Source organism: Amphiura filiformis, chromosome 9 (assembly GCF_039555335.1).
Source record: "Amphiura filiformis chromosome 9, Afil_fr2py, whole genome shotgun sequence".
Taxonomy (NCBI): Eukaryota; Metazoa; Echinodermata; class Ophiuroidea; order Amphilepidida; family Amphiuridae; genus Amphiura; species Amphiura filiformis.
Genome location: NC_092636.1, coordinates 55099234 through 55123513, shown reverse-complemented (window position 1 = coordinate 55123513; position 24280 = coordinate 55099234). Strand labels below are relative to the sequence as shown.

At 38.6% G+C, this 24280-nt stretch overlaps 1 protein-coding gene across 1 annotated transcript in view; it reads right to left on the bottom strand.

Annotated features, from left to right (window-relative positions):
• LOC140161185 (proteasome maturation protein-like) overlaps positions 1–24280 on the bottom strand; it is a 193905-nt gene that overhangs the window by 57677 nt on the left and 111948 nt on the right. The window contains exon 3 of the mRNA XM_072184634.1: positions 14666–14726. Coding sequence (XP_072040735.1) covers positions 14666–14726 — 61 coding nt within the window. The remainder of the gene's footprint in view (positions 1–14665; positions 14727–24280) is intronic.

Sequence of the window (24280 nt, the reverse complement as noted above, 5' to 3'; positions counted from 1 at the left end):
TTGTGATTGTAAGTAGGGCCCTAAATAAATAATTCACTTTTCGATAGTTCTTTGCTGAGCCTTCAACATGTCTTTTTATGTGATTTTTACAGGGTTTTGTCACTTTGTAAATCCTAAAAACCAACAGCTTCAGAGGCTGAAGCCCCCAGACCCCTTGACACCTGCCAGGGGACATGGGCCCGACCAACAACATTGATTTTCCCCTTGAAACCCCTTGTGCCACCCTTGCATCAGACAAAGAACATTAATGTCATACTTCCAATCCTTCAGGATACACATGACTTTTTTCCTGACCTTCATAACCGAGTCAGTTTGGATGGTACTTCTCTATCTACCATAAGAATATCAATAGTTTCTCTCAGGGCCTTTGCAATCAGTCAATGAATCTTTCCTTCTGTTTTCATATTTTCCCTGATGCTTTAAATCCATCAGCAAATTCTTCAAATCAGACATCCATCAGATGCATGACATGCCTTATGGGGATGTTAGACTGCAGGCAAAGACTAGTAAGTCATGGCATTACTTCAGTAAACGGTGGTTAGACTCTTACACATCTACAGAAGTCTGTTTTTCATGCATCAAAAGTATAATATCTTTTTGGAAGACACTAAGACTTCACAGAAGAGTGATAGATTTATATAACAATGGTGGTTTTCAAATCACAAAGGATCATGGGGCTTCAACCTGCTTTCCCTGTAAAAATATAAGAGTTCACAAAATTTTTCATTAAAATATCTCTCCTTTGGGAGCCTTTAGGTGAGAGGGATGGCAGGAACCATTTTTGCCCATTCAGACTCCACATCGCAGTCAAGTTAGAATCCATAGGGATCCCTGGAATCCATAAGGCATTGACTCCCGGTGGGTTCAGTCTTCACTGAAAATGTGTACGCATGATGGTTCCAATTAGGGGTACTTTTCAAGAAATGTCCGCGGAATTTTCGAGGACAAAATTGTTCGCAATTGTCCAAATTAGGGGTGTTTTGGAGCAAAATTGTCCTTGAAATGAAAAATAGGGTGTATTTCTAGGACTTTCGTCCGCTTTTACCGCTACAGTTTTCGTTATTGTCCTCATTTCCCAGTGAAATAGGGGGGAAATTCAAAAGCGTCCTTGAAATGGTAAAAATAGGGGTATTTATTTCGAAAAATGTCCTCGCTTCCTCGTGATAAGGGGGTGAAATGAAAATGCGTCCTCAAAATGATAAAAATAGGGGAGGTATTTTGGGGCAAATTTTCCTTGATTTCGTGCAAAATAGGGGGTAAAATTGCTGCAAATGTCCTCGATTCCCCGTGAAATAGGGGTCATTTTCAAATCCTGGAACGGTCATATGTCCTACCTTTAAATACAAACTGAACCCACCGGGCATTGACTATGGTGCAAGAGGTTGTGGGTTCGAACCTTGGCGAGTACGCCCTCATGTAAAAATTGAGTTAGCTTGAAATGCCCCTAGACAGGGAATTTACTGCTAATTGTCTCGTTGTAAACTGTACGCTGGTTGCGATTGTCATTTGTGGAATGTCTAGGGTGTGCGCTCTTGAAGCTGCAAAGTTCATTTGTTGTTGTTAAATGGTTATGGAATGATGTGGGGTCGTAGTGGTCAGCGCCAACCTGTAAAGTGTGCTGAGGCTTGTGGATCAACATCTTGCCATTGTGCCTGTGCATAGCGCACTATAAATCACTGCGCTTTTTTTCCCTTGTTTTTTAACATCGCAGCATCGTGCGATGGAATTAAAATGTACATTTCAATTTCATCGCGCAAAACTGCAATGTTTTAAAAGCATGTGGGGTCGGCATCTCCTTTTATGGTCATTTTGCCAACCTTGATTTTCCAGCAGCCAATCACCAGAGTGCACAGCTTCGATATTACAGGGTGATGCGAAAAAAACTCCAACTTTCATCATGGACGATGAGTGTTTTCACCACCAAGGTGGTAAAAACCTTGTAGTGGCCAAAACCTGCAGTATTGAAATGTGGGTTTTACCATAGACCTGCATATAAATTAGAATGGAGTATTGCCCAATGTATACATCATACTCCTCGGTGCAAATCTACTTTTCCCCCAACAATTTTAGATCCCTGTCCAAATAACCTGATGCATGTATTCTAGACCATTCCTTCATCCTCTACACTGTCTGTCTTTAAGTGGTGCTCCACACTCACCACTACAAAACAAGTAGTTCTGCTATTCATAGAACTTGACAACAGCATACACCAGATTGTCATAACATGGCTCAGAAACTATGCTCCAAATAAATTGATGTGTTCTATTAAAATGAGTTGGAGTAACAAAAGCAAATTAGATTTGATATATATATAGAACCAAGAACAGGTACATGGTGCCATGGTGGTGGGAAAGCGGGGACTCATTGCCCCTTCCCTTGAAAAAATAAATTGATTTTGTCATTATCATTTGTGCTGATATTAATTTAGCTTTCGTACAGATACACAGGGACAATTAGCAGGGGAATTTCAAGCTGGCTCAATTTTTTCCAAAAGAACAGAAATACGACATTGACTGCAGGGGCTCAAACTTGTACCTTAATATGCACCAGAGTCTAGCATTGTACTCATTGAGATAATTGGACTGAATTAATTGATTCTGGCAAGACACCCACATAATGGCAACAATCAGCGTGTTTATACTGAGCGTACGGCTTTTTGACCCGCTATTTTCCGGGCACAAAATACCGATCACAATCCGGCCACCGTTACCCAGCTTGTTTCTACTGAGACCATAAAGCCGTGTCTCGCACGATGCACTGCATTTTTTCCTGTAAACCGAAGTACGGAAAACAGATTTGACGGTTGTAGGCCTATCCTAAATTTAAATGTCTACGCATGGCAGCTCATGGCATATGACCTACAATCACAATTTAGTGTTTTCGTAAAATACAAATTGCATTAATTCACCAGTGGATCTAGTAATTGGCTATTATGATAATTAATTTACAGCCAAAATATAACCAACTCATTAACTATAAAGAAGTAGGCCTAGACTAAGTAAAGTCATACTTCATCAAGTTCATGCGAGTCACACATCATGCCAGTGTATATAATATCAGAAAGAAGGAACCTACTACATTATAGGCCTAGGCTAGACTATACAAGTAGAATATAAATCGCGTTATTTTTGCAACACGAATGACCTCGACCCGGCAACCGATCACACGGCTCGTTTCTACTGCGCGGATTACACGCTTTGACCCGGCATGATCCCCCTCAAGAGGTGGATCACGAAAGGCGAGCACATGACCCGGCATGACACGGCAACCGATTACCCAGATCGTTTCTACTGGGCTTGTTACCCGGTATGACCCGGCACGGCACGGCATGGCACGGAATTTGGCCCTCAGTAGAAACACGCAGTTAGGCAAAGACATCAAAAAACTCCAGCATATAAAGCATTTGACCACAGGGCTGAAAACAGAAGACCCTCCTGACTAGCAGCTAAAGATCTACCAAATTATTTAAAGGTGAAATAAACTGAACTGAGCAGCAAAAGATCTACCATATTTTTTGCCTTTATCTCAATTTCAAATTTGCTGCCTTTGGCCCCATGGACCAAATCTGAGACAAATATTCGTCTCAGGACCAAATCATGTCAAATGACAAAACTAAGTGAATGTATGCCTATGTATTGTCTCTTGTATTTTTATAAAGTACTTCTGGATTATCATAATAATGCTTGATTAATGTTATCAACTATTTCAAACTTTTGTGATTTGGTAGTTCATAGCATCTTGCGAATGGTACTGAGCTTTGATTGTATTGATCATTTCATAGCGAGTGTGTAGAAGAATTCAAATATCACAGATATACTTGTGTAGGTCCTGTGGTTCTTGAGTTATGTTGTAAAGAGGGCTGAAACAACAATACTTTTGTAAAACGTACATAACTCATTAAGGGGTACTACACCCCTGGCCAATTTTGTGCCTCTTTTTGGATTTTTCTCAAAAAATATAGCGCATTGGGGACAAGTAAGATATGTATATTATAGGGGCAAGGACTACAACTACTGCACTGGAAATTTTATTTCAGCACAGACAACAGTTGTGGAGTTACAGTCAAAAATGAGGAAAACCAATATTTGATCAATAAATCAATAACTACTTGCTTTGAGGTGCTGAATTTTCAGTACAGTAGTTGTAGTCCTTGCCCCTATAATATACATATCTTACTTGTCACCAATGTGTTACAATTTTGGAGAAAAATGCAAAAAGAGGCACAAAATTGGCCAGGGGTGTAGTACCACCTTAACAACAATACATCAAGCATCTAGTACCGTATATGATTTGTAGAATGAACTTTTGCAAAACATCAAAATGTTATTTAAGAAATAAAGGGTAATTTATTATCCTTTACACCCAAATAATGTGTCCGAGGCAGTAAAAGCGTAAATAATGGGTGAGGCGCAGCGAACCCATTATTTAAACGCTTTTACTGCCGAGGACACATTATTTATGCGGTAAAGGATAATGCTGCACCCTTTATTTCTATTCTATTACCAGAAAATAGTGCGATTTAAAGAGAAAATATCAGTTTTTGGCACAAATATTTTAAGTTGTTTACTTCAAGGTGGAGCGTGTACGCGTAAGTAATAGCGCGTATTGCGGAAATATTGCACGCATAACCAAGCGTAATGCTGTGCGTAGAATGTTTTACGGCGCTTGACCCATTATTGCAGAATAATGGGCTCTCACGTGACGTGTTTTAACAAATCACAGTGCGCGATTTTGAATAATGGGTCGTAAGAGTCAATAGAATTTTCAATAATATATTGATTCAGACAATGAAAATCAGTTTTCTAGCTGCTTCGACCAACAATACCTAGTCTTTATCTATTTACATGTATAATTACTGGTTAAAAAATAATATCGATCAAATAAATCATTGTGTGTATTCTAAATGTCCTCGGTTGCAGGCATTTACCCCCACACATACACATAAACCGTGTGCACAAACCCACATTTTTACAAAATCATGCATGGAATAAAAATATAATTTCACAGGTAGAGTGTCACTGTGCTTTCGTCAGCCTTGAACTCAAAACCATCAGTACAAATTGTTTTCTCCCCAAACTTGAACGAGTTGAATATCCGTCCAATGCGCGATTAGTTCTTAATTTGCCACACCTATTCCTGTCAACTCAACCAAGATACACAAAGTTCAAACTCCTTTTGAGAAAGAAGGAAGAACCCAGATTATTTTTCATTGAGTTTAATTGAGAACACGGAAATGATTAATTTGATTTGGAGTCAAAGAACAAATTGAACCGGTGATCTCAGGAAGCCATTTTGGCGATTAAACGATCACATTTGAGTATTGCGATGTTAATGTAATGTAATGTTGACCTATGTGAAAGGAATTACAATCCATTACTGAGACATGATCAGGTGATCTAGACCATGCATTACCTTCACAATGATACTGACATTGGGCTATTCCATTTAAAATACACACTACCCATGTGGAAGAGTTTCAGATTATCTTCCACAGGGGGAGTATGAATTTCAAATGGAATGAACACATTAGGCAGCTTTGTTGAGTTTCATACACCCTCTGAGAAAGATTTGCCCTAAATCTTCCACAGAAGGAGGGCGAGTTTCAGATGGAGCTACCTAATGTGTTCATTCCATTTGAAATTCATACTCCCCCTATAGGGGTAGTGTGGTTATCAACTGGACTAGCCACTTCTGGCAGGTGTGTATCTTGGTTCAAGTTGTTCTCTTTACACAAATATCAGGGTGCATACAACCCAACAACCCAGGCTAGTAAAGGGCTGTGCAATAATTATGAGCTCCCCCCCCCCCCTCCCGGGTAAAATTTCTGAACAGTACGACAAAAATCGCTTGCCCCCACCTTTACACATGCTAATTTTTTGGGATCCCAATTCGCAAACCTTAAATGGTCTAGATATATGTTGCAAGCGTAGCGAGCAGGAAAATGTGCATATTAAAGCGCTTTCGTACTGTTTACCTTTTTAGAGCGTTTTATTAATGTGTGCCAAAAATCGCTTATATAACAAAAATGATGTAAAATGCAAGCAAATAGGAGTGTATGAACGGCGATTAACAGAGTATTGTAGTGATTTCCAACCTCACCAATCAACATATCCACTCATTTTCAAAGAAATAGGCCAACCTGTTAACAGTCGTTATACACCACTTGGGCATCAATAATCAACTTAGCTGGGTTGGGAACTTCATCTTTTCCACCCCATTGACAATGTAAAACAGGATTATTTTCTTCACAGCGAATTATGAATTCAACAGGGATATAAACGTGTGTACATGTACCTTAACAGCTATTAACCATGTTACTCTCTCCCTGCCAGAAGTAGGTCAATATGACATCTTATGTTCAATCATAATGAACATTTTGATCACATCCTTTCCCTAATGAAACTGGCTTTATGGCTTCATAATTTGGGTTATTCCAGTTGAAATCCATGCATCCCCTATGGAAGACATGACCTTTATCTCCTTCACTGGGAGTGTACATTTTAAATGTAGTCACCCATTCAGGTTATTGTGTGAATAGGTGCCCCTAGTCTTTGACCAACTCATCATGCCCTCTACGACAGTTCCTGTAGCATATAAAAGGAAGCAGTCAGATGTGCTGGGTTGCCAGTCTGATTATACCACTAGTGTAGTGGTGAAACATTACTAAAAATTGAACACCTCCATTTTACTTGGAATTGTTCACAATGAACAGAATTTACAGTTGAAACTTAATCCAAATGAACTTTTTCAAAGATTTTTAAAGATTATTTAAATGTTACTATTTGATTAGAAATAAGAGCATAGAAAACAGGAGTTGAAGCAACCCTCTGTATGGCTATGTGATATATGCAACAGTGATCCAAAATACCAATACCTTTGCTAAGCCCGTGGTCAAAGCCATGTAACTCTGCTGCCTCATTGATTGGATCTATACATATACACAACCTGAAGCGTGATAGCAGAGGAGATAGTAAAAATGATTCCCTCTATGTCTGCTATTTCTATTTGCAAGATTTTATGTGTATTCAGAAAAGTTGTCCGAGTATTTGAATGGGGATGTGTAAGCAAGGTGTGTGATACGCTTTACCTCAAACCATGAACTTTCAATTGTGACCAGAGTGGGTCACACATAACAATATGGTAAGGAAGGAAATCACAACTGAAAATAGCAAAGATCCCAATGGCCTGATACACATGGAAATAAGCAGTCACTCAACAGTCACAGCTAGCCTATCTCACTGCACTGTCTTTTCTCACTGATCATTACATGTAACTGACAAGCCAGACATGGCCAATTCTATCCTCAGTTCAATTTCATTACTGCGACTTGAAGATGTCCTAAACACAAGAAGAACACCAGGAAATAACAAGAAAGGAGTAGCCCTATTTTACAGAATTAGGTTCAACAAAGCTGACTCCCTCTCTCCCCATCCGTAACTGCCCTGTCAATGAAACCTGTTTTACGTAACTAGGTTCCGTCTTCCTTACAAAGCTGACCCACCTCTCTCCCCATCCGTAACTTCCTTCACTCCCCATCAGCAACTAACCCCGAAGTTGGTCAAAATAATATCAATGTTTTTGAGACAATATACTACAAAATCATTTACATTTTTGTGGCAAGGTAACCCAGTGCGTATATCTGGCACCCGGGGTCCCTGGTTCAAAACCGCACCTGAGAAAAGAAGTTTTCTCTTCTCCTCCTTTCTTTTATCCGTCTTTCCTTTCCCTAAAGTAGGCCTGGAGCATTAGGGTTAAGCCAATGAGGGGTTATGTTTTCTGTGCATCGTTCACAGTCCAGGCCTCATTTAAGAGAATATGCATATCTGATGTTGCCTTGTCTATGACTCTGTGCCACAATTACAGGTGGTGGAATCTGATACCTTGCATCATCATCCTACTCCAATACTTAAGAGCTTACAGATCCAAGACTCATATTCCCCAGATGGGAACTTCTCTGGGTGCCATTTCCAACTTGGTGATCAGTATTTTGGCTAGTTGACTACCCCTCCCCCCCCCCTCCATGGTTGTTTGAATTCTTGTTTGCATCTTTACAAGGGTGGACATTTGTAAACTGTAACATCAGTAAACAGACTAATAAATGACAAGGGCATTTTCCAAAAACTTTTTATCATGAAATACAAGGTAGGCCTATAACTTATATTATTTGGCTAATTTAAATTTAGAATATGTAAATAGCGCCCTCAATTTTCACACAAATGTACAGTTTATAGAATTAAAATTACCACAAAAAAGCTGAAAAAGATGAATAATTTGATATAGAAACGAAAATCTATGCCAAAAATTGCTATAACATATATGTTTATAATCAGTTGATTAATGTGATAGCAGTTGGTATTATTCAGGTCTAAAATTGATCATTATAATAATGCTTTGTTAGAAAAAATTAATAAATGATCACATCATACAACTATTAATTCCTGGTATCTTCAAGTGTTCAGTTTGATGGAGGAAGCGTATTGGTACCTCAGAAATTGAACTGAAAATGATTAATGCGTAACTTATGATCAGGATCATAACTTTCAAAGTTAGCTGTTTATGAAACAAAACTTTACCCAATGTGTGTGCAAGTTTCATACCTAACAACACCACTTGACATAACAACAGAAATACAATCATTTTCATGAACAGGAGAGGTGTTTCCGCTGATATCAATCATCAATTTCAAAATTAGACACAATAATTGTTGTGAAAGACTGTTTGTTTCCTATCTAATAACATTATGTGCCATATGGTCAATGTCACAGGAAAACAACACATTTCTTACACATTACATTCTGTTTTATGACTAAAGAGAATGTTTTTATTATATTTTTTATTATTTTTTTTATGAATAATATGACCTTGGTACTCACTGCTTGTTTAATGAGTGAATAATTTATAATACTACTTCAGATTCAAGACATCCCTTTCACCTTTTCTCACAAACCATTCCTGTCAATAACTAACCCTACTCCCCCATACACACATGCATAGCCTGTGGACCCGCTTATCTCTTTACTATCCAACTGCCACCAAACTTAACACCGGCAAACAAGACATTATCTGATATTTTTTACATTATATGCAAGACACTAATAGGTGGAGGTAACCGTGGGCATCCACAGTTTCTGGGTGTCCTTGCTTACTCTGTTATCTTCAGGTATGCATCCTCATTGAAAGGTCTTTATAAATGCACACACCCCCAATACACTAATAGGTGGAGGTAACCGTGGGCATCCACAGTTTCTGGGTGTCCTTGCTTACTCTGCTATCTTCAGGTGTGCATCCTCATTGAAAGGTCTTTACAAATGCACGCACCCCAAATATCCCTACAGGTATTCACCTCCAAACGTGGACAAAGTTTAGGACTATGCAAAAGCGGACGTCTGAATCTGTATTCAATCAACATACAGAGGACGTTTTTTTCACCATTTTTTTGTGTGTATGTGTATAAGATGCAATTTTACCTGGTAACCGCAGACGGTTTATTTAATGCACGATAGTGGACATATCTCGCAAATGCATTATACCCGGGCATTATACCTGCAATTGTTTGCAGATCTCCAAAACTGAGGACGGTTCCCCTTTGCAGAGTGGTCCATGGTTTAAATGTCATTTGCATGTCCTCGTTTGTCGGTAAACACACCCCCACACGTTTGCCTGCTTTTCTCTCGCTCTCTCTCTCTCTCTCTCTCAACTAACTTCAACTCGCTAAATCTCACACTTTATCACAATTGCACCACCACATATTCATGCAATTCTCCCTTTACCCGCTAAAAATAATACACACATAAGCACCTTTTCACAACACAAGTTAATTTCTCTTTCAAAACATCATTTTTTCCACCTTCATACATTGCCTGTGCGATTACTGTGATTAGCTTGACCGCCTGTACTTGTTTAGACAGCAAATATCATGACCACTCAAAATATAAGGGTGTGATTGGGGATGGAAATGAGACAGATTTCTGGTCCTTATCAAAGGGTCTTCTCCGGGAAATTTGCCATCATATACGTACGATAATGAAGACTGAATGACGCACACTCAGCTGATATTCTCATCCAAATTCTCTGCTAGTTAGTCAAAATTAGACACAATAATTGTTGTGAAAGACTGTTTGTTTCCTATCTAATAACATTATGTGCCATATGGTCAATGTCACAGGAAAACAACACATTTCTTACAAATTTATTTCACATTACATTCTGTTTTATGACTAAAGAGAATGTTTTTATTATATTTTTTATATTTTTTATGAATAATATGACCTTGGTACTCACAGCTTGTTTAACGAGTGAAGAATTTATAATTATATTACTTCAGATTCAAGACATCCCTTTCTCACAAACCATTCCTGTCAATAACTAACCCTACTCCCCCATACACACATGCATAGCCTGTGGACCCGCTTATCTCTTTACTATCCAACTGCCACCAAACTTAACACCGGCAAACAAGACATTATCTGATATTTTTTACATTATATGCAAGACACTAATAGGTGGAGGTAACCGTGGGCATCCACAGTTTCTGGGTGTCCTTGCTTACTCTGTTATCTTCAGGTGTGCATCCTCATTGAAAGGTCTTTATAAATGCACACACCCCAATACACTAGTAATAGGTGGAGGTAACCGTGGGCATCCACAGTTTCTGGGTGTCCTTGCTTACTCTGCTATCTTCAGGTGTGCATCCTCATTGAAAGGTCTTTACAAATGCACGCACCCCAAATATCCCTACAGGTATTCACCTCCAAACGTGGACAAAGTTTAGGACTATGCAAAAGCGGACGTCTGAATCTGTATTCAATCAACATACAGAGGGGCGTTTTTTCACCATTTTTTGTGTGTATGTGTATAAGATGCAATTTTACCTGGTAACCGCAGAGCGGTTTATTTAATGCACGATAGTGGACATATCTCGCAAATGCATTATACCCGGGCATTATACCTGCAATTGTTTGCAGATCTCCAAAACTGAGGACGGTTCCCCTTTGCAGAGTGGTCCATGGTTTAAATGTCATTTGCATGTCCTCGTTTGTCGGTAAACACACCCCCACACGTTTGCCTGCTTTCTCTCGCTCTCTCTCTCTCTCTCTCTCAACTAACTTCAACTCGCTAAATCTCACACTTTATCACAATTGCACCACCACATATTCATGCAATTCTCCCTTTACCCGCTAAAAATAATACACACATAAGCACCTTTTCACAACACAAGTTAATTTCTCTTTCAAAACATCATTTTTTCCACCTTCATACATTGCCTGTGCGATTACTGTGATTAGCTTGACCGCCTGTACTTGTTTAGACAGCAAATATCATGACCACTCAAAATATAAGGGTGTGATTGGGGATGGAAATGAGACAGATTTCTGGTCCTTATCAAAGGGTCTTCTCCGGGAAATTTGCCATCATATACGTACGATAATGAAGACTGAATGACGCACACTCAGCTGATATTCTCATCCAAATTCTCTGCTAGTTAGTCAAAATTAGACACAATAATTGTTGTGAAAGACTGTTTGTTTCCTATCTAATAACATTATGTGCCATATGGTCAATGTCACAGGAAAACAACACATTTCTTACAAATTTATTTCACATTACATTCTGTTTTATGACTAAAGAGAATGTTTTTATTATATTTTTTTTATATTTTTTATGAATAATATGACCTTGGTACTCACAGCTTGTTTAACGAGTGAAGAATTTATAATTATATTACTTCAGATTCAAGACATCCCTTTCTCACAAACCATTCCTGTCAATAACTAACCCTACTCCCCCATACACACATGCATAGCCTGTGGACCCGCTTATCTCTTTACTATCCAACTGCCACCAACCTTAACACCGCAAACAAGACATTATCTGATATTTTTTACATTATATGCAAGACACTAATAGGTGGAGGTAACCGTGGGCATCCACAGTTTCTGGGTGTCCTTGCTTACTCTGTTATCTTCAGGTGTGCATCCTCATTGAAAGGTCTTTATAAATGCACACACCCCCAATACACTAGTAATAGGTGGAGGTAACCGTGGGCATCCACAGTTTCTGGGTGTCCTTGCTTACTCTGCTATCTTCAGGTGTGCATCCTCATTGAAAGGTCTTTACAAATGCACGCACCCCAAATATCCCTACAGGTATTCACCTCCAAACGTGGACAAAGTTTAGGACTACGCAAAAGTGGACGTCTGAATCCGCATTCAATCGACATACTGAGGATGATTTTCACCATTTTTTTTGTGTATGTGTATAAGATGCAATTTTACCTGGCAACCGCAGACGGGTTATTTAATGCATGATAGTGGACATATCTCGCAAATGCATTATACCCGGGCATTATACCTGCAATTGTTTGCAGATCTCCAAAACTGAGGACGGTTCCCCTTTGCAGAGTGGTCCATGGTTTAAATGTCATTTGCATGTCCTCGTTTGTCGGTAAACACACCCCCACACGTTTGCCTGCTTTCTCTCGCTCTCTCTCTCTCTCTCAACTCACTTCAACTCGCCAAATCTCACACTTTATCACAATTGCACCACCACATATTCATGCAGTTCTCCCTTTACCCGCCAAAAATAACACACACATACGCACCTTTTCACAACACAAGTTAATTTCAAAACATCATTTTTTCCACCCTCATACATTGCCTGTGCGATTACTGTGATTAGCTTGACCGTCTGTACTTGTTTGGACAGTAAATATCATGACCACTCAAAATATAAGGGTGTGATTGGGGCTGGAAATGAGAGAGATTTCTGGTCCTTATCAAAGGGTCTTCTCCAGGAAATTTGCCATCATATAATGCATTTATAATGAAGACTGAATGACGCACACTCAGCTGATATTCTCATCCAACTTCTCAGCTAGTTAGTCTGATATAAGCACAACTTTCTTCATTTAATTAATGTGGAGAAGATAGAAGTGGGGAAAAAAGTTCGGAGTTTGTGAGACTTCATCTTGGCATGCCATGTTTCGGTGTTACTCAGTGTTACTACGGTTAGTGATAGTAGACGGAAGCTGATGAAGTAAGAGCAGTCATGACTAAGTGGCAAGGGAGATGGGAATAGCACTTGAAATTAAATGCAGAACATACCAAACATTATAAAAAAATGTGGTAAATAAAACCAACATTTTATTAGTCTTAGTTAAAAACACTCATCTCTATAATAAAAGATGTTGTAATCGGAAGAATATTAATTCTACAGGGTGTACTTTTTCAACAGAAGAGGATTGTGGAAGTACCTTTTCTACTTCTTTAACTTTATGATCTAATGTTCTCTTCCGTTCCTTCTAGAATTTATGGTCTAACATGTATTTACATCAGCATAACATTTGATTAACAGATACCTGTTTTTTCATTGTGACAGATCTTGAGCTTCAATTTCCAACCTTTGCAATCAAGTAGTAATTAGCTTACCATTAACATTCCTGACTGGCAGCCTAGAACTTGATTTTATTTGTTAATGGAACTTGTATATGACAGGATCATTCTCCTTAAAGCAGAGATGCCAGTCAGTGTTGTCAAAAAACCCTAAAATGGCAAACAATTTCTTGAAAAATGTACTTTGCCTATACATTTGTACAGGATCATCCGAGTAAAATTTCCTGAAATCAGGAAATTTCCTGAAGACTGGTAACACTGTTAAAGTTGCCTGCCAAGCATAGTGTGTCTTGTCTTAAGTTGAGAGTAACGTTTTGTTGGATTTTGCAGTGGCAGCTTCGAATCATGCGTGCTAACCTAGTAACGCGGGGCTTATACACAGGTGTAGAAGAAGGGCAATTAGCCTGTGTGCTGGAAACGCAACCACATAAATGCACTTATTTGATTCTGGCATTGCCAAATCAAACATGGCGTTACTCTCCACTTGAGGTGAGACACACTACATGTATAGTACCCTATCCACTATCTAGCCGAGGCCCGGGGGGGGGGAGGTACTCAGTACAAATGACCATACGGGGACGTGCCGCAAATATGGGTAGCATTTTCAGCCTCTTGGTATATCAATGACCCCTTTTTCAAAGCCTATTTTGGTATATGAATGGGTCCTTTTTCAAAATTTTCTCAATTTTTTTTTCGAAAATGAACCAATTTTTCCTTAATCTAGCCAAAATTTTGGGGAAATTTGTAAAAACTAAGACAATTTGGGTTAAATTCGGCCGAAAATTTTGACTTTTGGTATATCAATGGGTCCAAATTTCTTGAAAAATTGGTATATTTATGGGTCCACTTTCAAATTCTCAGTGGCACGTCCCTACCAAAACCAAACTTGAGTACCCCCCGGGGCCGAGGCGCTATCACCTTGATGTCAGCGCTACAAGTCTCATAGTCAGCGCTACGTACCTCTGACATGCTTGCTGTTTGAGCATGTGATAGGACCTTGCAAAAAATGGGGAAAAATTTGCATCTGATTATGAATCAGGTGTCAAAACAGTGCTCCCCTCCTGACCAAAATGTACTCCTTCAGATGTTGTCTTTGACCCTGTTTTCACCAGCAAAAAGAAAACAAACATTATTTTCTTCCCATGAGCTATGTATGTAAACATAGAGGAATCCAAGTTCTCCAATCTAATTCTTTGGAGCCAACTGAATGCATCTTCAAAGTAATATAAATAACAGAAAAAACAGGTTTTCAAGTATGAACCTGGGATACTTACACTCTTTTCTGATCTTTCAAGAGGATGTGAGGATACTAGACCATCTTTAACACTAGTAGGCCTGTATGGAAAACAAAAAAAGAATACATACAAACAATAAGTAAGATAATACTTAAATCTACACTGAGATGAGGTTTTAGTATGAGTTCTTATTTAAAGACATAGAAAACTAAACAAAATTCTTAAAAGCTTTATAGTAACATATTGTATGTCCCTTTTGCATGAATAGCAAACTAGTAACATAATAATTAAATCAATAAAAAAGTGGGTTGAGAAATCCATTGTATCCTATATATAGGGCCTAGATATTGTTTGTTGATTTATTCAAGGGACCATACATCAAAACTAGAAACCTATTTTGTTGATCTCCCCAGTTTGCTAAACGTCTATGATTGAAGCCTATTTAAAATATGACGTACAATATAGCACACAACACAGAAGAGGCAGCATACAATAGCAGATTATCATGCTGTCCCATGATGCATTGCTATGCATGGATCTTGATTTTCTTTTCTTTAATGGGCAAGCTTAGAAATCTGTGGCAGTGCGAGTGAATCCATTTGGATTCTCGCAAGAGAATTTTGCGAGAATCCTTGATTTGCGCACATTTCACCTTCCGCTCCCGCAGCACAATTCTGACCTCTATCAGTCTGACTTAGTCAACCAAGATGGCCGCTTTGGCGAACGAAAGATCCTGGCGATCAAATGGCTGTTTTTGCTGTTAAAATACCCTCTCAATTTAATTAAATTATACCATAATTCACCATTTGGGGGGTTCAGTTGCTTAACAAAAAAGTATAAATAGTCAAACCAGGAGTCAAACTTGGTAGGCCCCACCTCTTTTTTTCTTTCTGTAAACTGGCAATGTTTATGGATTTGCCAGGTTGATGTTTTACGGAAATCTTTGCATAAATCGATTCACAGATTTGTGTCGGATTTCTGGGACATTGTTCATACATATACAACATCAACATGGCCAGTTGTACATCTCAAAAGTAATATTTCAAACCTTATTGTCAAGATATTTGTCTCAATTTGACAAAATTACAAATGATGCACTGCTTAGGCACCACATCGAATTTGGTCTTATATCGCTATCAGTGCCTGATTAGGTACTGATGCCCGGGGTACTCAAATTTTTTTTGGGTAGGGGTGTGCCTCCGAAGATTTTGAAGTAGGACCCATGGCTATACCGCTTCAAACCCGATTTTTACTACCGATGCATATACCAACATAGAATAGACACCCATGACTATACCAGTTGAAAAGACAAAAATACCACCCATTGATATACCAACCCCATATACTGACCCATCCATATACCACTATAGGCCTACGTTTAGAATACCGTAACAAATTTTCATATATTTTTTATTTCTTGTTTACTGTATTTTGTATTTTTTTATTCTAGGTTCTATCAAGGGTCTATCATTTATTAATTATTATTATTTTGTTTGTTATGGGTGGTGCAATAATTATGTGTACTCCCGGGGTGGTGAATTATAGGAGGGTGGGGGCAAAGATTTTTTGGCAGGCCAAAAGGGGGGGGGGGCAATTTTTGGCAGAACATTTTGAGAATTCACCACCCCGGGCATGCGCGTATTTGGGGGGGGGGCTTTGGTGGCGCCAGCCCCGGGGTAAAAGTAGGGGCGGCAAAAACTAAGGGCGGCGGAAGAAGAAGAAGGCGGCAAAAACGAGCGGGGCAGCAAAAGGAATTAGCATAGAAAAAAGGGCGCCAAAAATTGAAAAAATTGCGAAAAAAAGGTTGCTTTTGGGACGCTAGCGCCTAAAAACATTTTTTTTTTTTTTTTTTTGCTCTTCACTTTTTCAAACGACCGTGAAAAAAAATGGGTCAACCTTTTCGGGCTGTTAAGGAAGGGTGAGCCAAAATGAAATTTCTTCAGCCCTCCTGGACTTGGGGCGGCCACGATACGCCACTGCCGGGTACACATAATCGTTGCACCACCCCTTATTTTAAAATGAATACAAATCCAAAATATATTTATTGTTCTTTTGTTTTCTCAGTTTAGCTTAGCCTAGTTTGTAACAAGTATTGTGTAGGGAAAGATGATTCTTGCACTTATTTATTTTAAATTTTATTTAACAACATACAAAAACCACGAAAACAGTGGTGCAGCCAGTGCCCACCCCCCCCATCATACCCTGCATGGTGAAAGAAGAACGAAAAAAAAATAATAATAGAAATTTTCAACATCAACATGAATTTTTTATTTATATTTTTTTTGTACAGTACCTTTTTTTCTTCCCACTCACGATTTATTGAAATTTTAAACAAATTTAATATTCACGCATTTCTGTTCAATGTAATTGCAATTATCATTGTGAATTATCGAACCAAAACAACATCAATTTGACCCATGCATATCGATCGTGTATGATCTTGGCAGTGCTGTCGCGTGTCATGTCAGCTGAATTCGGCACCAAAAATAAAACTCAACTTTACACTAAAAACTTACCCGATTGTTGATAAAACCTATTTATATGAGTCGATACATTTAAAAATCGGCAGTTAATTTACTCAAATTTTGCGATCCCAAGTTCCGAGAGGCAAAACTGACTTAAAAAACAGCGATGAAAAAATTGCTGTTGCAACTTCGATACCGATAGTATTTCAGTGATTTGTCAAAATTGGCTGGGGTAAACAGAAGTAGTGCTGGGCTCACATATACTACACCGGAAGAGTGTCGCCATCTGTTTGCAATGACAACTCAACGTTTGCTAATCGGACTATCAATTGATTTACCCAGCTCTGAATTTATGGTTCTGATTTGCCTTATTTGGATAGCGATGTACCTTATTTGGACACGATCAGACAATTTATTTTCGTGAAATTCATGCAAGATTTTCGACCCATTGATATACCAAAATCTGATTTAGACCCCATTTCAATACCAATTTCAACTTACTACCCATGCGTATACCACAAAAACGGAAAAAATAAGGGGTCATTGATATACCAAGCGGCAAAATGCGACCCATGTTTATGCACGTCCCAGTATGGCCATTTGTACTGAGTACCCCCGGTACTGATGACTAGCACTATCATACTCTGGTGATGTTAATCTATGTAATAAATAGTATCAAGAATACTAATTAACATCTATATAATAATACGCTATTCTCTGTCTGTAGATCTGTTTGTCTGTCTGTCTGTGACTGCTAATGTGAGGCCGCCGCAGGTCATACGGGGCTCAAACTTGGTGGGTGGGTGCAGCTGGGTATGAGGAAGAACGAGTTTATATTTTTTAAGGTCAAAGGTCAAGGACGGGGTCAAGTTCAATTGAAGTCTAATTTCAAATACTTTAAATGGCAAATCTAGCCATGCCATTGTGTTGACCTTGGACTATCAAACAAAAGTTTCCACGATGACCTTTTCGTCAGACCTACGGTTAAGAGGTCAAAGGTCAAGAAAGGTAAAATTTCAAATTGCCCCTATGGAGCTCAAACTTGGTGGGTGGGTGGCCCTTGGACTAACAAACAAAAGTTTCCATGGTGACCTTTTTGTCATATCTACGGTTAAGAGGTCGTAGGTCAAGAAAGGTAAAAATTTCAAATTGCCCCTATGGAGCTCAAACTTGGTGGGTGGGTGGACCTTGGACTAACAAACAAAAGTTTCCACGGTGACCTTTTCATCACACATACGGTTAAGAGGTCATAGGTCAAGAAAGGTAACAATTTCAAATTGCTCCTATGGAGCTCAAACTTGGTGGGTGGGTGGACCTTGGACTAACAAACAAAAGTTTCCACAGTGACCTTTTTGTCATACCTATGGTTAAGAGGTCATAGGTCAAGTAATGTCAACATTTTCAATTGTCCCTATGGATCTCAAACTTGGTAGGTGGGTGGACCTTGGACTACCAAACAAAAGTTTCCACGGTGACCTTTTCGTCAGACCTACGGTTAAGAGGTCATAGGTCAAGAAAGGTCAACATTTTCAATTGTCCCTATGGATCTCAAACTTGGTAGGTGGGTGGACCTTGGACTACCAAACAAAAGTTTCCACGGTGACCTTTTTCGTCAGACCTACGGTTAAGAGGTCATGGGTCAAGAAAGGTCAAAATTTCAAATTGCCCCTCTCAAAAAACAAAGATTTCAAATTGCTCATGGAGCTCAAACTTGGTCGGTGGGTGTAACTTTGGCCAAGGAAGCCCAGGTTTGAGATCTGCAAAAGCCAATAACTATGACAGCCGAGAACCGCGAAATACGGGTAACCGCCTAGTTTGCATATAATAGTGTTATCGTTTTCATTAAATAATGTGTTCAGGGTACGCTAGAAAGAGCGGTACTTATCGGGGCACCAATTTCGCTATTAGACCAATAAGAATGGGTACTAATGCATGCTGGGAGAGCATATTTCTACGTTGTGGTAGCCTACATGTTTGGCATTTGATTCAGACTCACAAAATCATTCATTTCCTTGACAAGGAAACCAATTCAATTGCATGCAATTAATAATGCACCTTTACATTTGTTATTATCCATGTTGTGTTTTGAAATCCCTCTGGTCTGGATATGGATGTGAATGGAATTCATTAACCATCATAGAGCAAAGGAAGAATCATTTCAAACTTCCATATCAAAAAGCTCAGTCAGAAAGCTATTTTATTATGAGCACCATTTGGCCTAAACATGCAAAAGGCTAGAGTACGGTTTGACGTCTTGCAGCATTTTTCTATTGCAATGCTTTCCGAAAGAATCTTCCACAACGGCTAAATTTTGCGCAGTGCTTTCTGCAGTGCCGGAACACTTGAATGGAAAGAAATTCAAGGCCAACGATTGAAAGTCCCTTTGGTGAACTGTATTAAATGCTATGTCTCTCGCAAAGGACGACTGGGGAAAAAACACAGGCAAAGATGTCAGACTATAATTCACCCATGGTACGGTTCATGCAAAGAGAGCCTCAAACTGGCAATAGGCATGTTAGGAAGAATTACATAACTTTAAAAATTTATGACTGGTTCAATCCCCATTCAAGCATACTGCCAGATCGAGGCTCTCCTCGCATGTTGGAACCGTAGAATGGGCAAAAACCTTTTATGACTAGACCAAAAACCTTTGAATTTACAACTCACAAAATTTGTAGGTTATTTCGAAGTGTATTTTTTTTCAAGATAATAATGTTGGGCAAATTGAAGCATTATGAATGAAATAAAGGTGTTATTTGGCAACTGTGACAAGAAAATGTCATCAAATCAAATTGTGAATCACAGATACAGTGTGATATTTCCTCTTGGTTTGTCAGATTTGCTAATGATTTCCACACGGCAAACATTTGTATGTCAACTCTCCAACTCAGGCTGTTGCAACAGGGGCAGTAGGGTGGCTTATCCCCCTCAGCACTACCTGCCGATCTAACATTGCCTCTGATTGGTCAACTACATGATATCTACACTTTAATCAGAATGGAGCTTTGCAAATAATTCACACCAATTTTTGTGTGGTGAAATTATTCTAACAAGGTTGCTGATTGGGCCAATTGATGATGAAAACTTCTTTTTGGCCAATCGGTAGATAGTTCTCATGGTCTTAAACCTCATTCAGAGATTTTGTGCACAAAAAATGCTATCCGCGGTCCATGGCATCTACTGCTAGTGTTGTATCATGCCCAATTCGACAACCTCTGACTAAGAATACTGAAAAGAGAACAGTCTAGGCAGATATTTAGGTCAACCTATCAGCATGGTCCCTATGAATGAATTCCCAACATGTCTGATACATACTACTATCATACACTGTATCATATTGTAACTGGGATTGAATATGTTTCATTCATAATCATATTGAATGCTGCCCTGATTGGAAATGATGAGAAAGTCAGAAGCAATCATGACAACACATCACTAAGGACCGTTGATATATAAAAAAAAAAAGTATCGAAAAATTGGGAAAAAAGGGCTGAATTGAGCAATTGTCCTGATATCATACTACTGGGGTACCAAAGAGAAAGGCTTTCTTTACCAGCAATGAATGAAAACTGAGGGATGAAACTGATAGCAGATAGTTATCATGTATGGATGAAAGTAAAAAATATAAGTATAAGTCACTAATATATTGATTTTTTTAACACTATGACTTGCCCCAGTAAATTGCTTGAGTAAAACTTTTTAAGAGCCAAAAATGAAATGTAAATTCAGTATCCAATTTGCAATGATAGAGGGAAAAAACAGAATAACAACACAAGAGACAGATAGACTGCATGTTCTGGCCAACTACCTGATCAGGAAAACATTCTGATGTTTTCATTCATCATAATCGACTGCTTTATATGGTCACATCATATTCTGTAAACATATGTCAGCTAACACCATACATGAAGTGTATACTAATTTTAAATTTATCCTGCATCATGGCATGACATCGGATGCATGCATGTCAGTGGTTTTGCTTTATAAAATTTTTAAGAGTTTGGGTTAAAAAAATCACTAGTATAGTACGTCACATCTGGCAGTGCGCCTCATATTTTTCTGCAAAAATTCCATACTCCAATTACAGAAATGAAAAAAAAAATTCCGGATTTTTTTTCTGTTATGGCCCATTTCTGGATATTTTTGAAAGACTTGCATCTGTGCACTTGAATTCTGACCACTTTACCAGTCCTAATTTTTTTCTCTGAAATAAAGTTTGGCTCTTAGCCAGAGAGAGGTAAGTACGCTATTTAATATTTCATAATATTCTATAAATAGGAAACTCATTTCCGTTTCAACCAATAACACAATATACACCTGTTGCAAGATTCCTCAATATTTATTTAATTTCCATTTTATTGAGATAAAACCCCAAATACATCATTTCTTACTGCAGTTTTCTGCTTGAGAGTGCCTAAATCTGAATAAAAATTTCCCTCTCTCCTCTCACCTGCTGGCACTCATCCACGACCACTGCCTTCCTATCCAACATCAGCCAAACTGTTTTCTTTCCTGTTTTTCATTTATTTTGTTTAACTAATAGATACTTATTATTGGTCAATAGATCGATATATTAACCAATGACTGATTCACTGAATGTTTGATTCATTGATAATGTAAAAGTAAAGGTCCATAATAGGTTATAGTATTATTTGTAAAGGACCATGCCTGCGTGCTCCCCGAGCCATCATGCTCCCCGATTCATTGATGTATTAAATAAATGCAGCAAAAGCAAACTGTCATTTTGAGCCAGTTTATGTGACACATTTGTGACCCATTCCAGCGAAATACACCTGTATTTTCCTAACTGAAACTGATCAATTGAGACAGCAATTGAGGGGCTCATTAACTCCACACTATGGTTCTCTTGTGGGTTACAGGTTGATAGTCCAAAGGATCATTAGTCGGAAAACCCATTACTTTAGTTTATAAACCCTAACCTTTATCATAACCCTAATCTTAACTATAACCTAAGCCTAACCTATAACCTAAGCCATAATCCTAAACACAGCCCTAACCGTAACCTAAAACAAAACCACAACTCTAATCCTCTTTTGGGCTCATGGGCCTTGTTGCTTTTAGTGTACTATCCAGAGAGGTCTTGCGCTCAGTCCAGCCCTTTAGGCTGGCCTCAGTTACTATGTGCTCACTACAAAGTCTTTGTGGGCCACAGACTGTGACTACCCTATCCCTGACCCTATCCATAACCCTGACCTGACCCTATCCTTAACACTAAACCTAATGCTTACCTCAACCCGGAACTTATCCTTAACCCTAATCCCAACATGCCCTAAACCCTAGCTTTAACCCTTTTTTGGTCTAATGGGCTGTTCATGTTCCCCTATTATGTGGTTTGCAAAAGATCACTAATGATGCTAATGTTAATTCTCTTCCCTTTTTACTGGCAATGGTCAAGGCAGGTCCAATGCCCTTTAACCTTTTCCTAACTCTATGATCACTTGGATTCTATCATATAAATTAACAGTCTATACCAACCAACCCAGTATATCCCTACCAGCAAACGATTTTTAATTGATAAGCTAAGAGTTTGCCTGATGCATATGTACAAATGTATCTCCAGCCAGATAACTTGGAACTCGGCATTAGTACTAGCATGTGTTTCTGACGGAAACAATGGGTAGTCTAGCTAGGAAATCCAGGCAAGGTTGTTTGCTTAAATTTTACCTCATCTTGCATGGATCAGGCTCCTTGCTAAGTTCCCTTAAACTACAAGCCCAGATTTACAGGACATCCGAGTAAAAACCGAGTGAGTGAGCAGACCATAGGGAATGCAAAGTACTTATTTTGATAAGGTTTGGTCTCAAAAGGCAATGTACTTTTCCCTTCATATTTTAGGCATACACGCCTCTATCCTGAGTGTAACAGCACTAGTACTTTAGTTCCACAATCTTGGCAGTAGATCTATAAGGAATAAGCTATTTTCATTTGCACAATACAGACATTTCTTTAGCACTTCCATCTTATTTTGGAAAGCAATTAAGATTTTTATTTTCTAGCAAAAGGAGTCCTGCTTTCCCCTTCATTTTGCAGAAAAGTCACAATAGTCAATTTTGTCAAAAGTCAAAGAATGGTTGCATGATTTAGTGGACTAGTCATGACTTTCAGCAATAATTGTGACATTCTACTTTGACCTAATGCTAGCAAACTATCTATTTTGTCCTAAAAACATGAAAAAGTATGCACAAACTTTTAGCATCCATTATAAATGTGTCATAGCTCCCTCTATTGATGAGGAAATGGCTGCAGTTTTGTCCAGTTTGCCATAAAAATGTTCAAAATCCCTGACTTCAACCCTCAATTACTCACTTAAATCAGGGGTTATTAGTCCTTTGTTTGAAAAACAAATGTGACAGTTAAAGATGCCATGCAACTTTTGGTTCAAGTTCCTAATAGTGAATTAGTTAAAGTTGAATTTCCATGTAAATTCTGTCTGTTTGCTATCAAATTAAGTATGGTGAACTGGCTGCATGGGGTGGCCCCTTTAAAGTATCCTGAAACGTATCCACAGCTCTCAATATTTAAAGCAGCTCTTATTACTTATTTTTTGTATACATTTGATATGGAGCAAACAGATCCACAACATTGCATGATGGGATAGTCCATTGCATGATGGGATAGTCCCTTCAGTTGCAGTGGGACAGAACAGGTAGTATATACTATGAATGAATGAAAACAGCAGAGGAAAACTGGGGCAGGCCATGAGGGAGGGACACAGACATCATTATTTGGTATAATTCTTTGTTCCTTCCTACCTGTAGGGAAGTGGAATGCTACCAATATCCCTCCCGCCTGATGACAGATGGACGGACAGACACACTGACTATGTCCAATTGACTTGATATTAAATATATTGTCATGTCATAAACTATCCAAAGGAAAAAACATTTCCTTCCCCATTTTCTTTTTCATTTGAAGTCATAACTAACAAGTATTTTTCCTCAATATTGCATTATATACAATGATATACATTGTGCAAAGTATAACGGGATATTTTAGCAAAATTAAATTTTTGATCTTAATTGGTTTGAAAAGTTTGCGGTTTATGACTTTGTTATAATACAACTTGTGTTGCTGTGTTTAATACGGAGCTGCTCAAGGGCCAACCATCATTAGTCTACAGGCCGCATGTGGCCCGCGAGCCGCCTTTTGAGAATCTACAAATTAATTA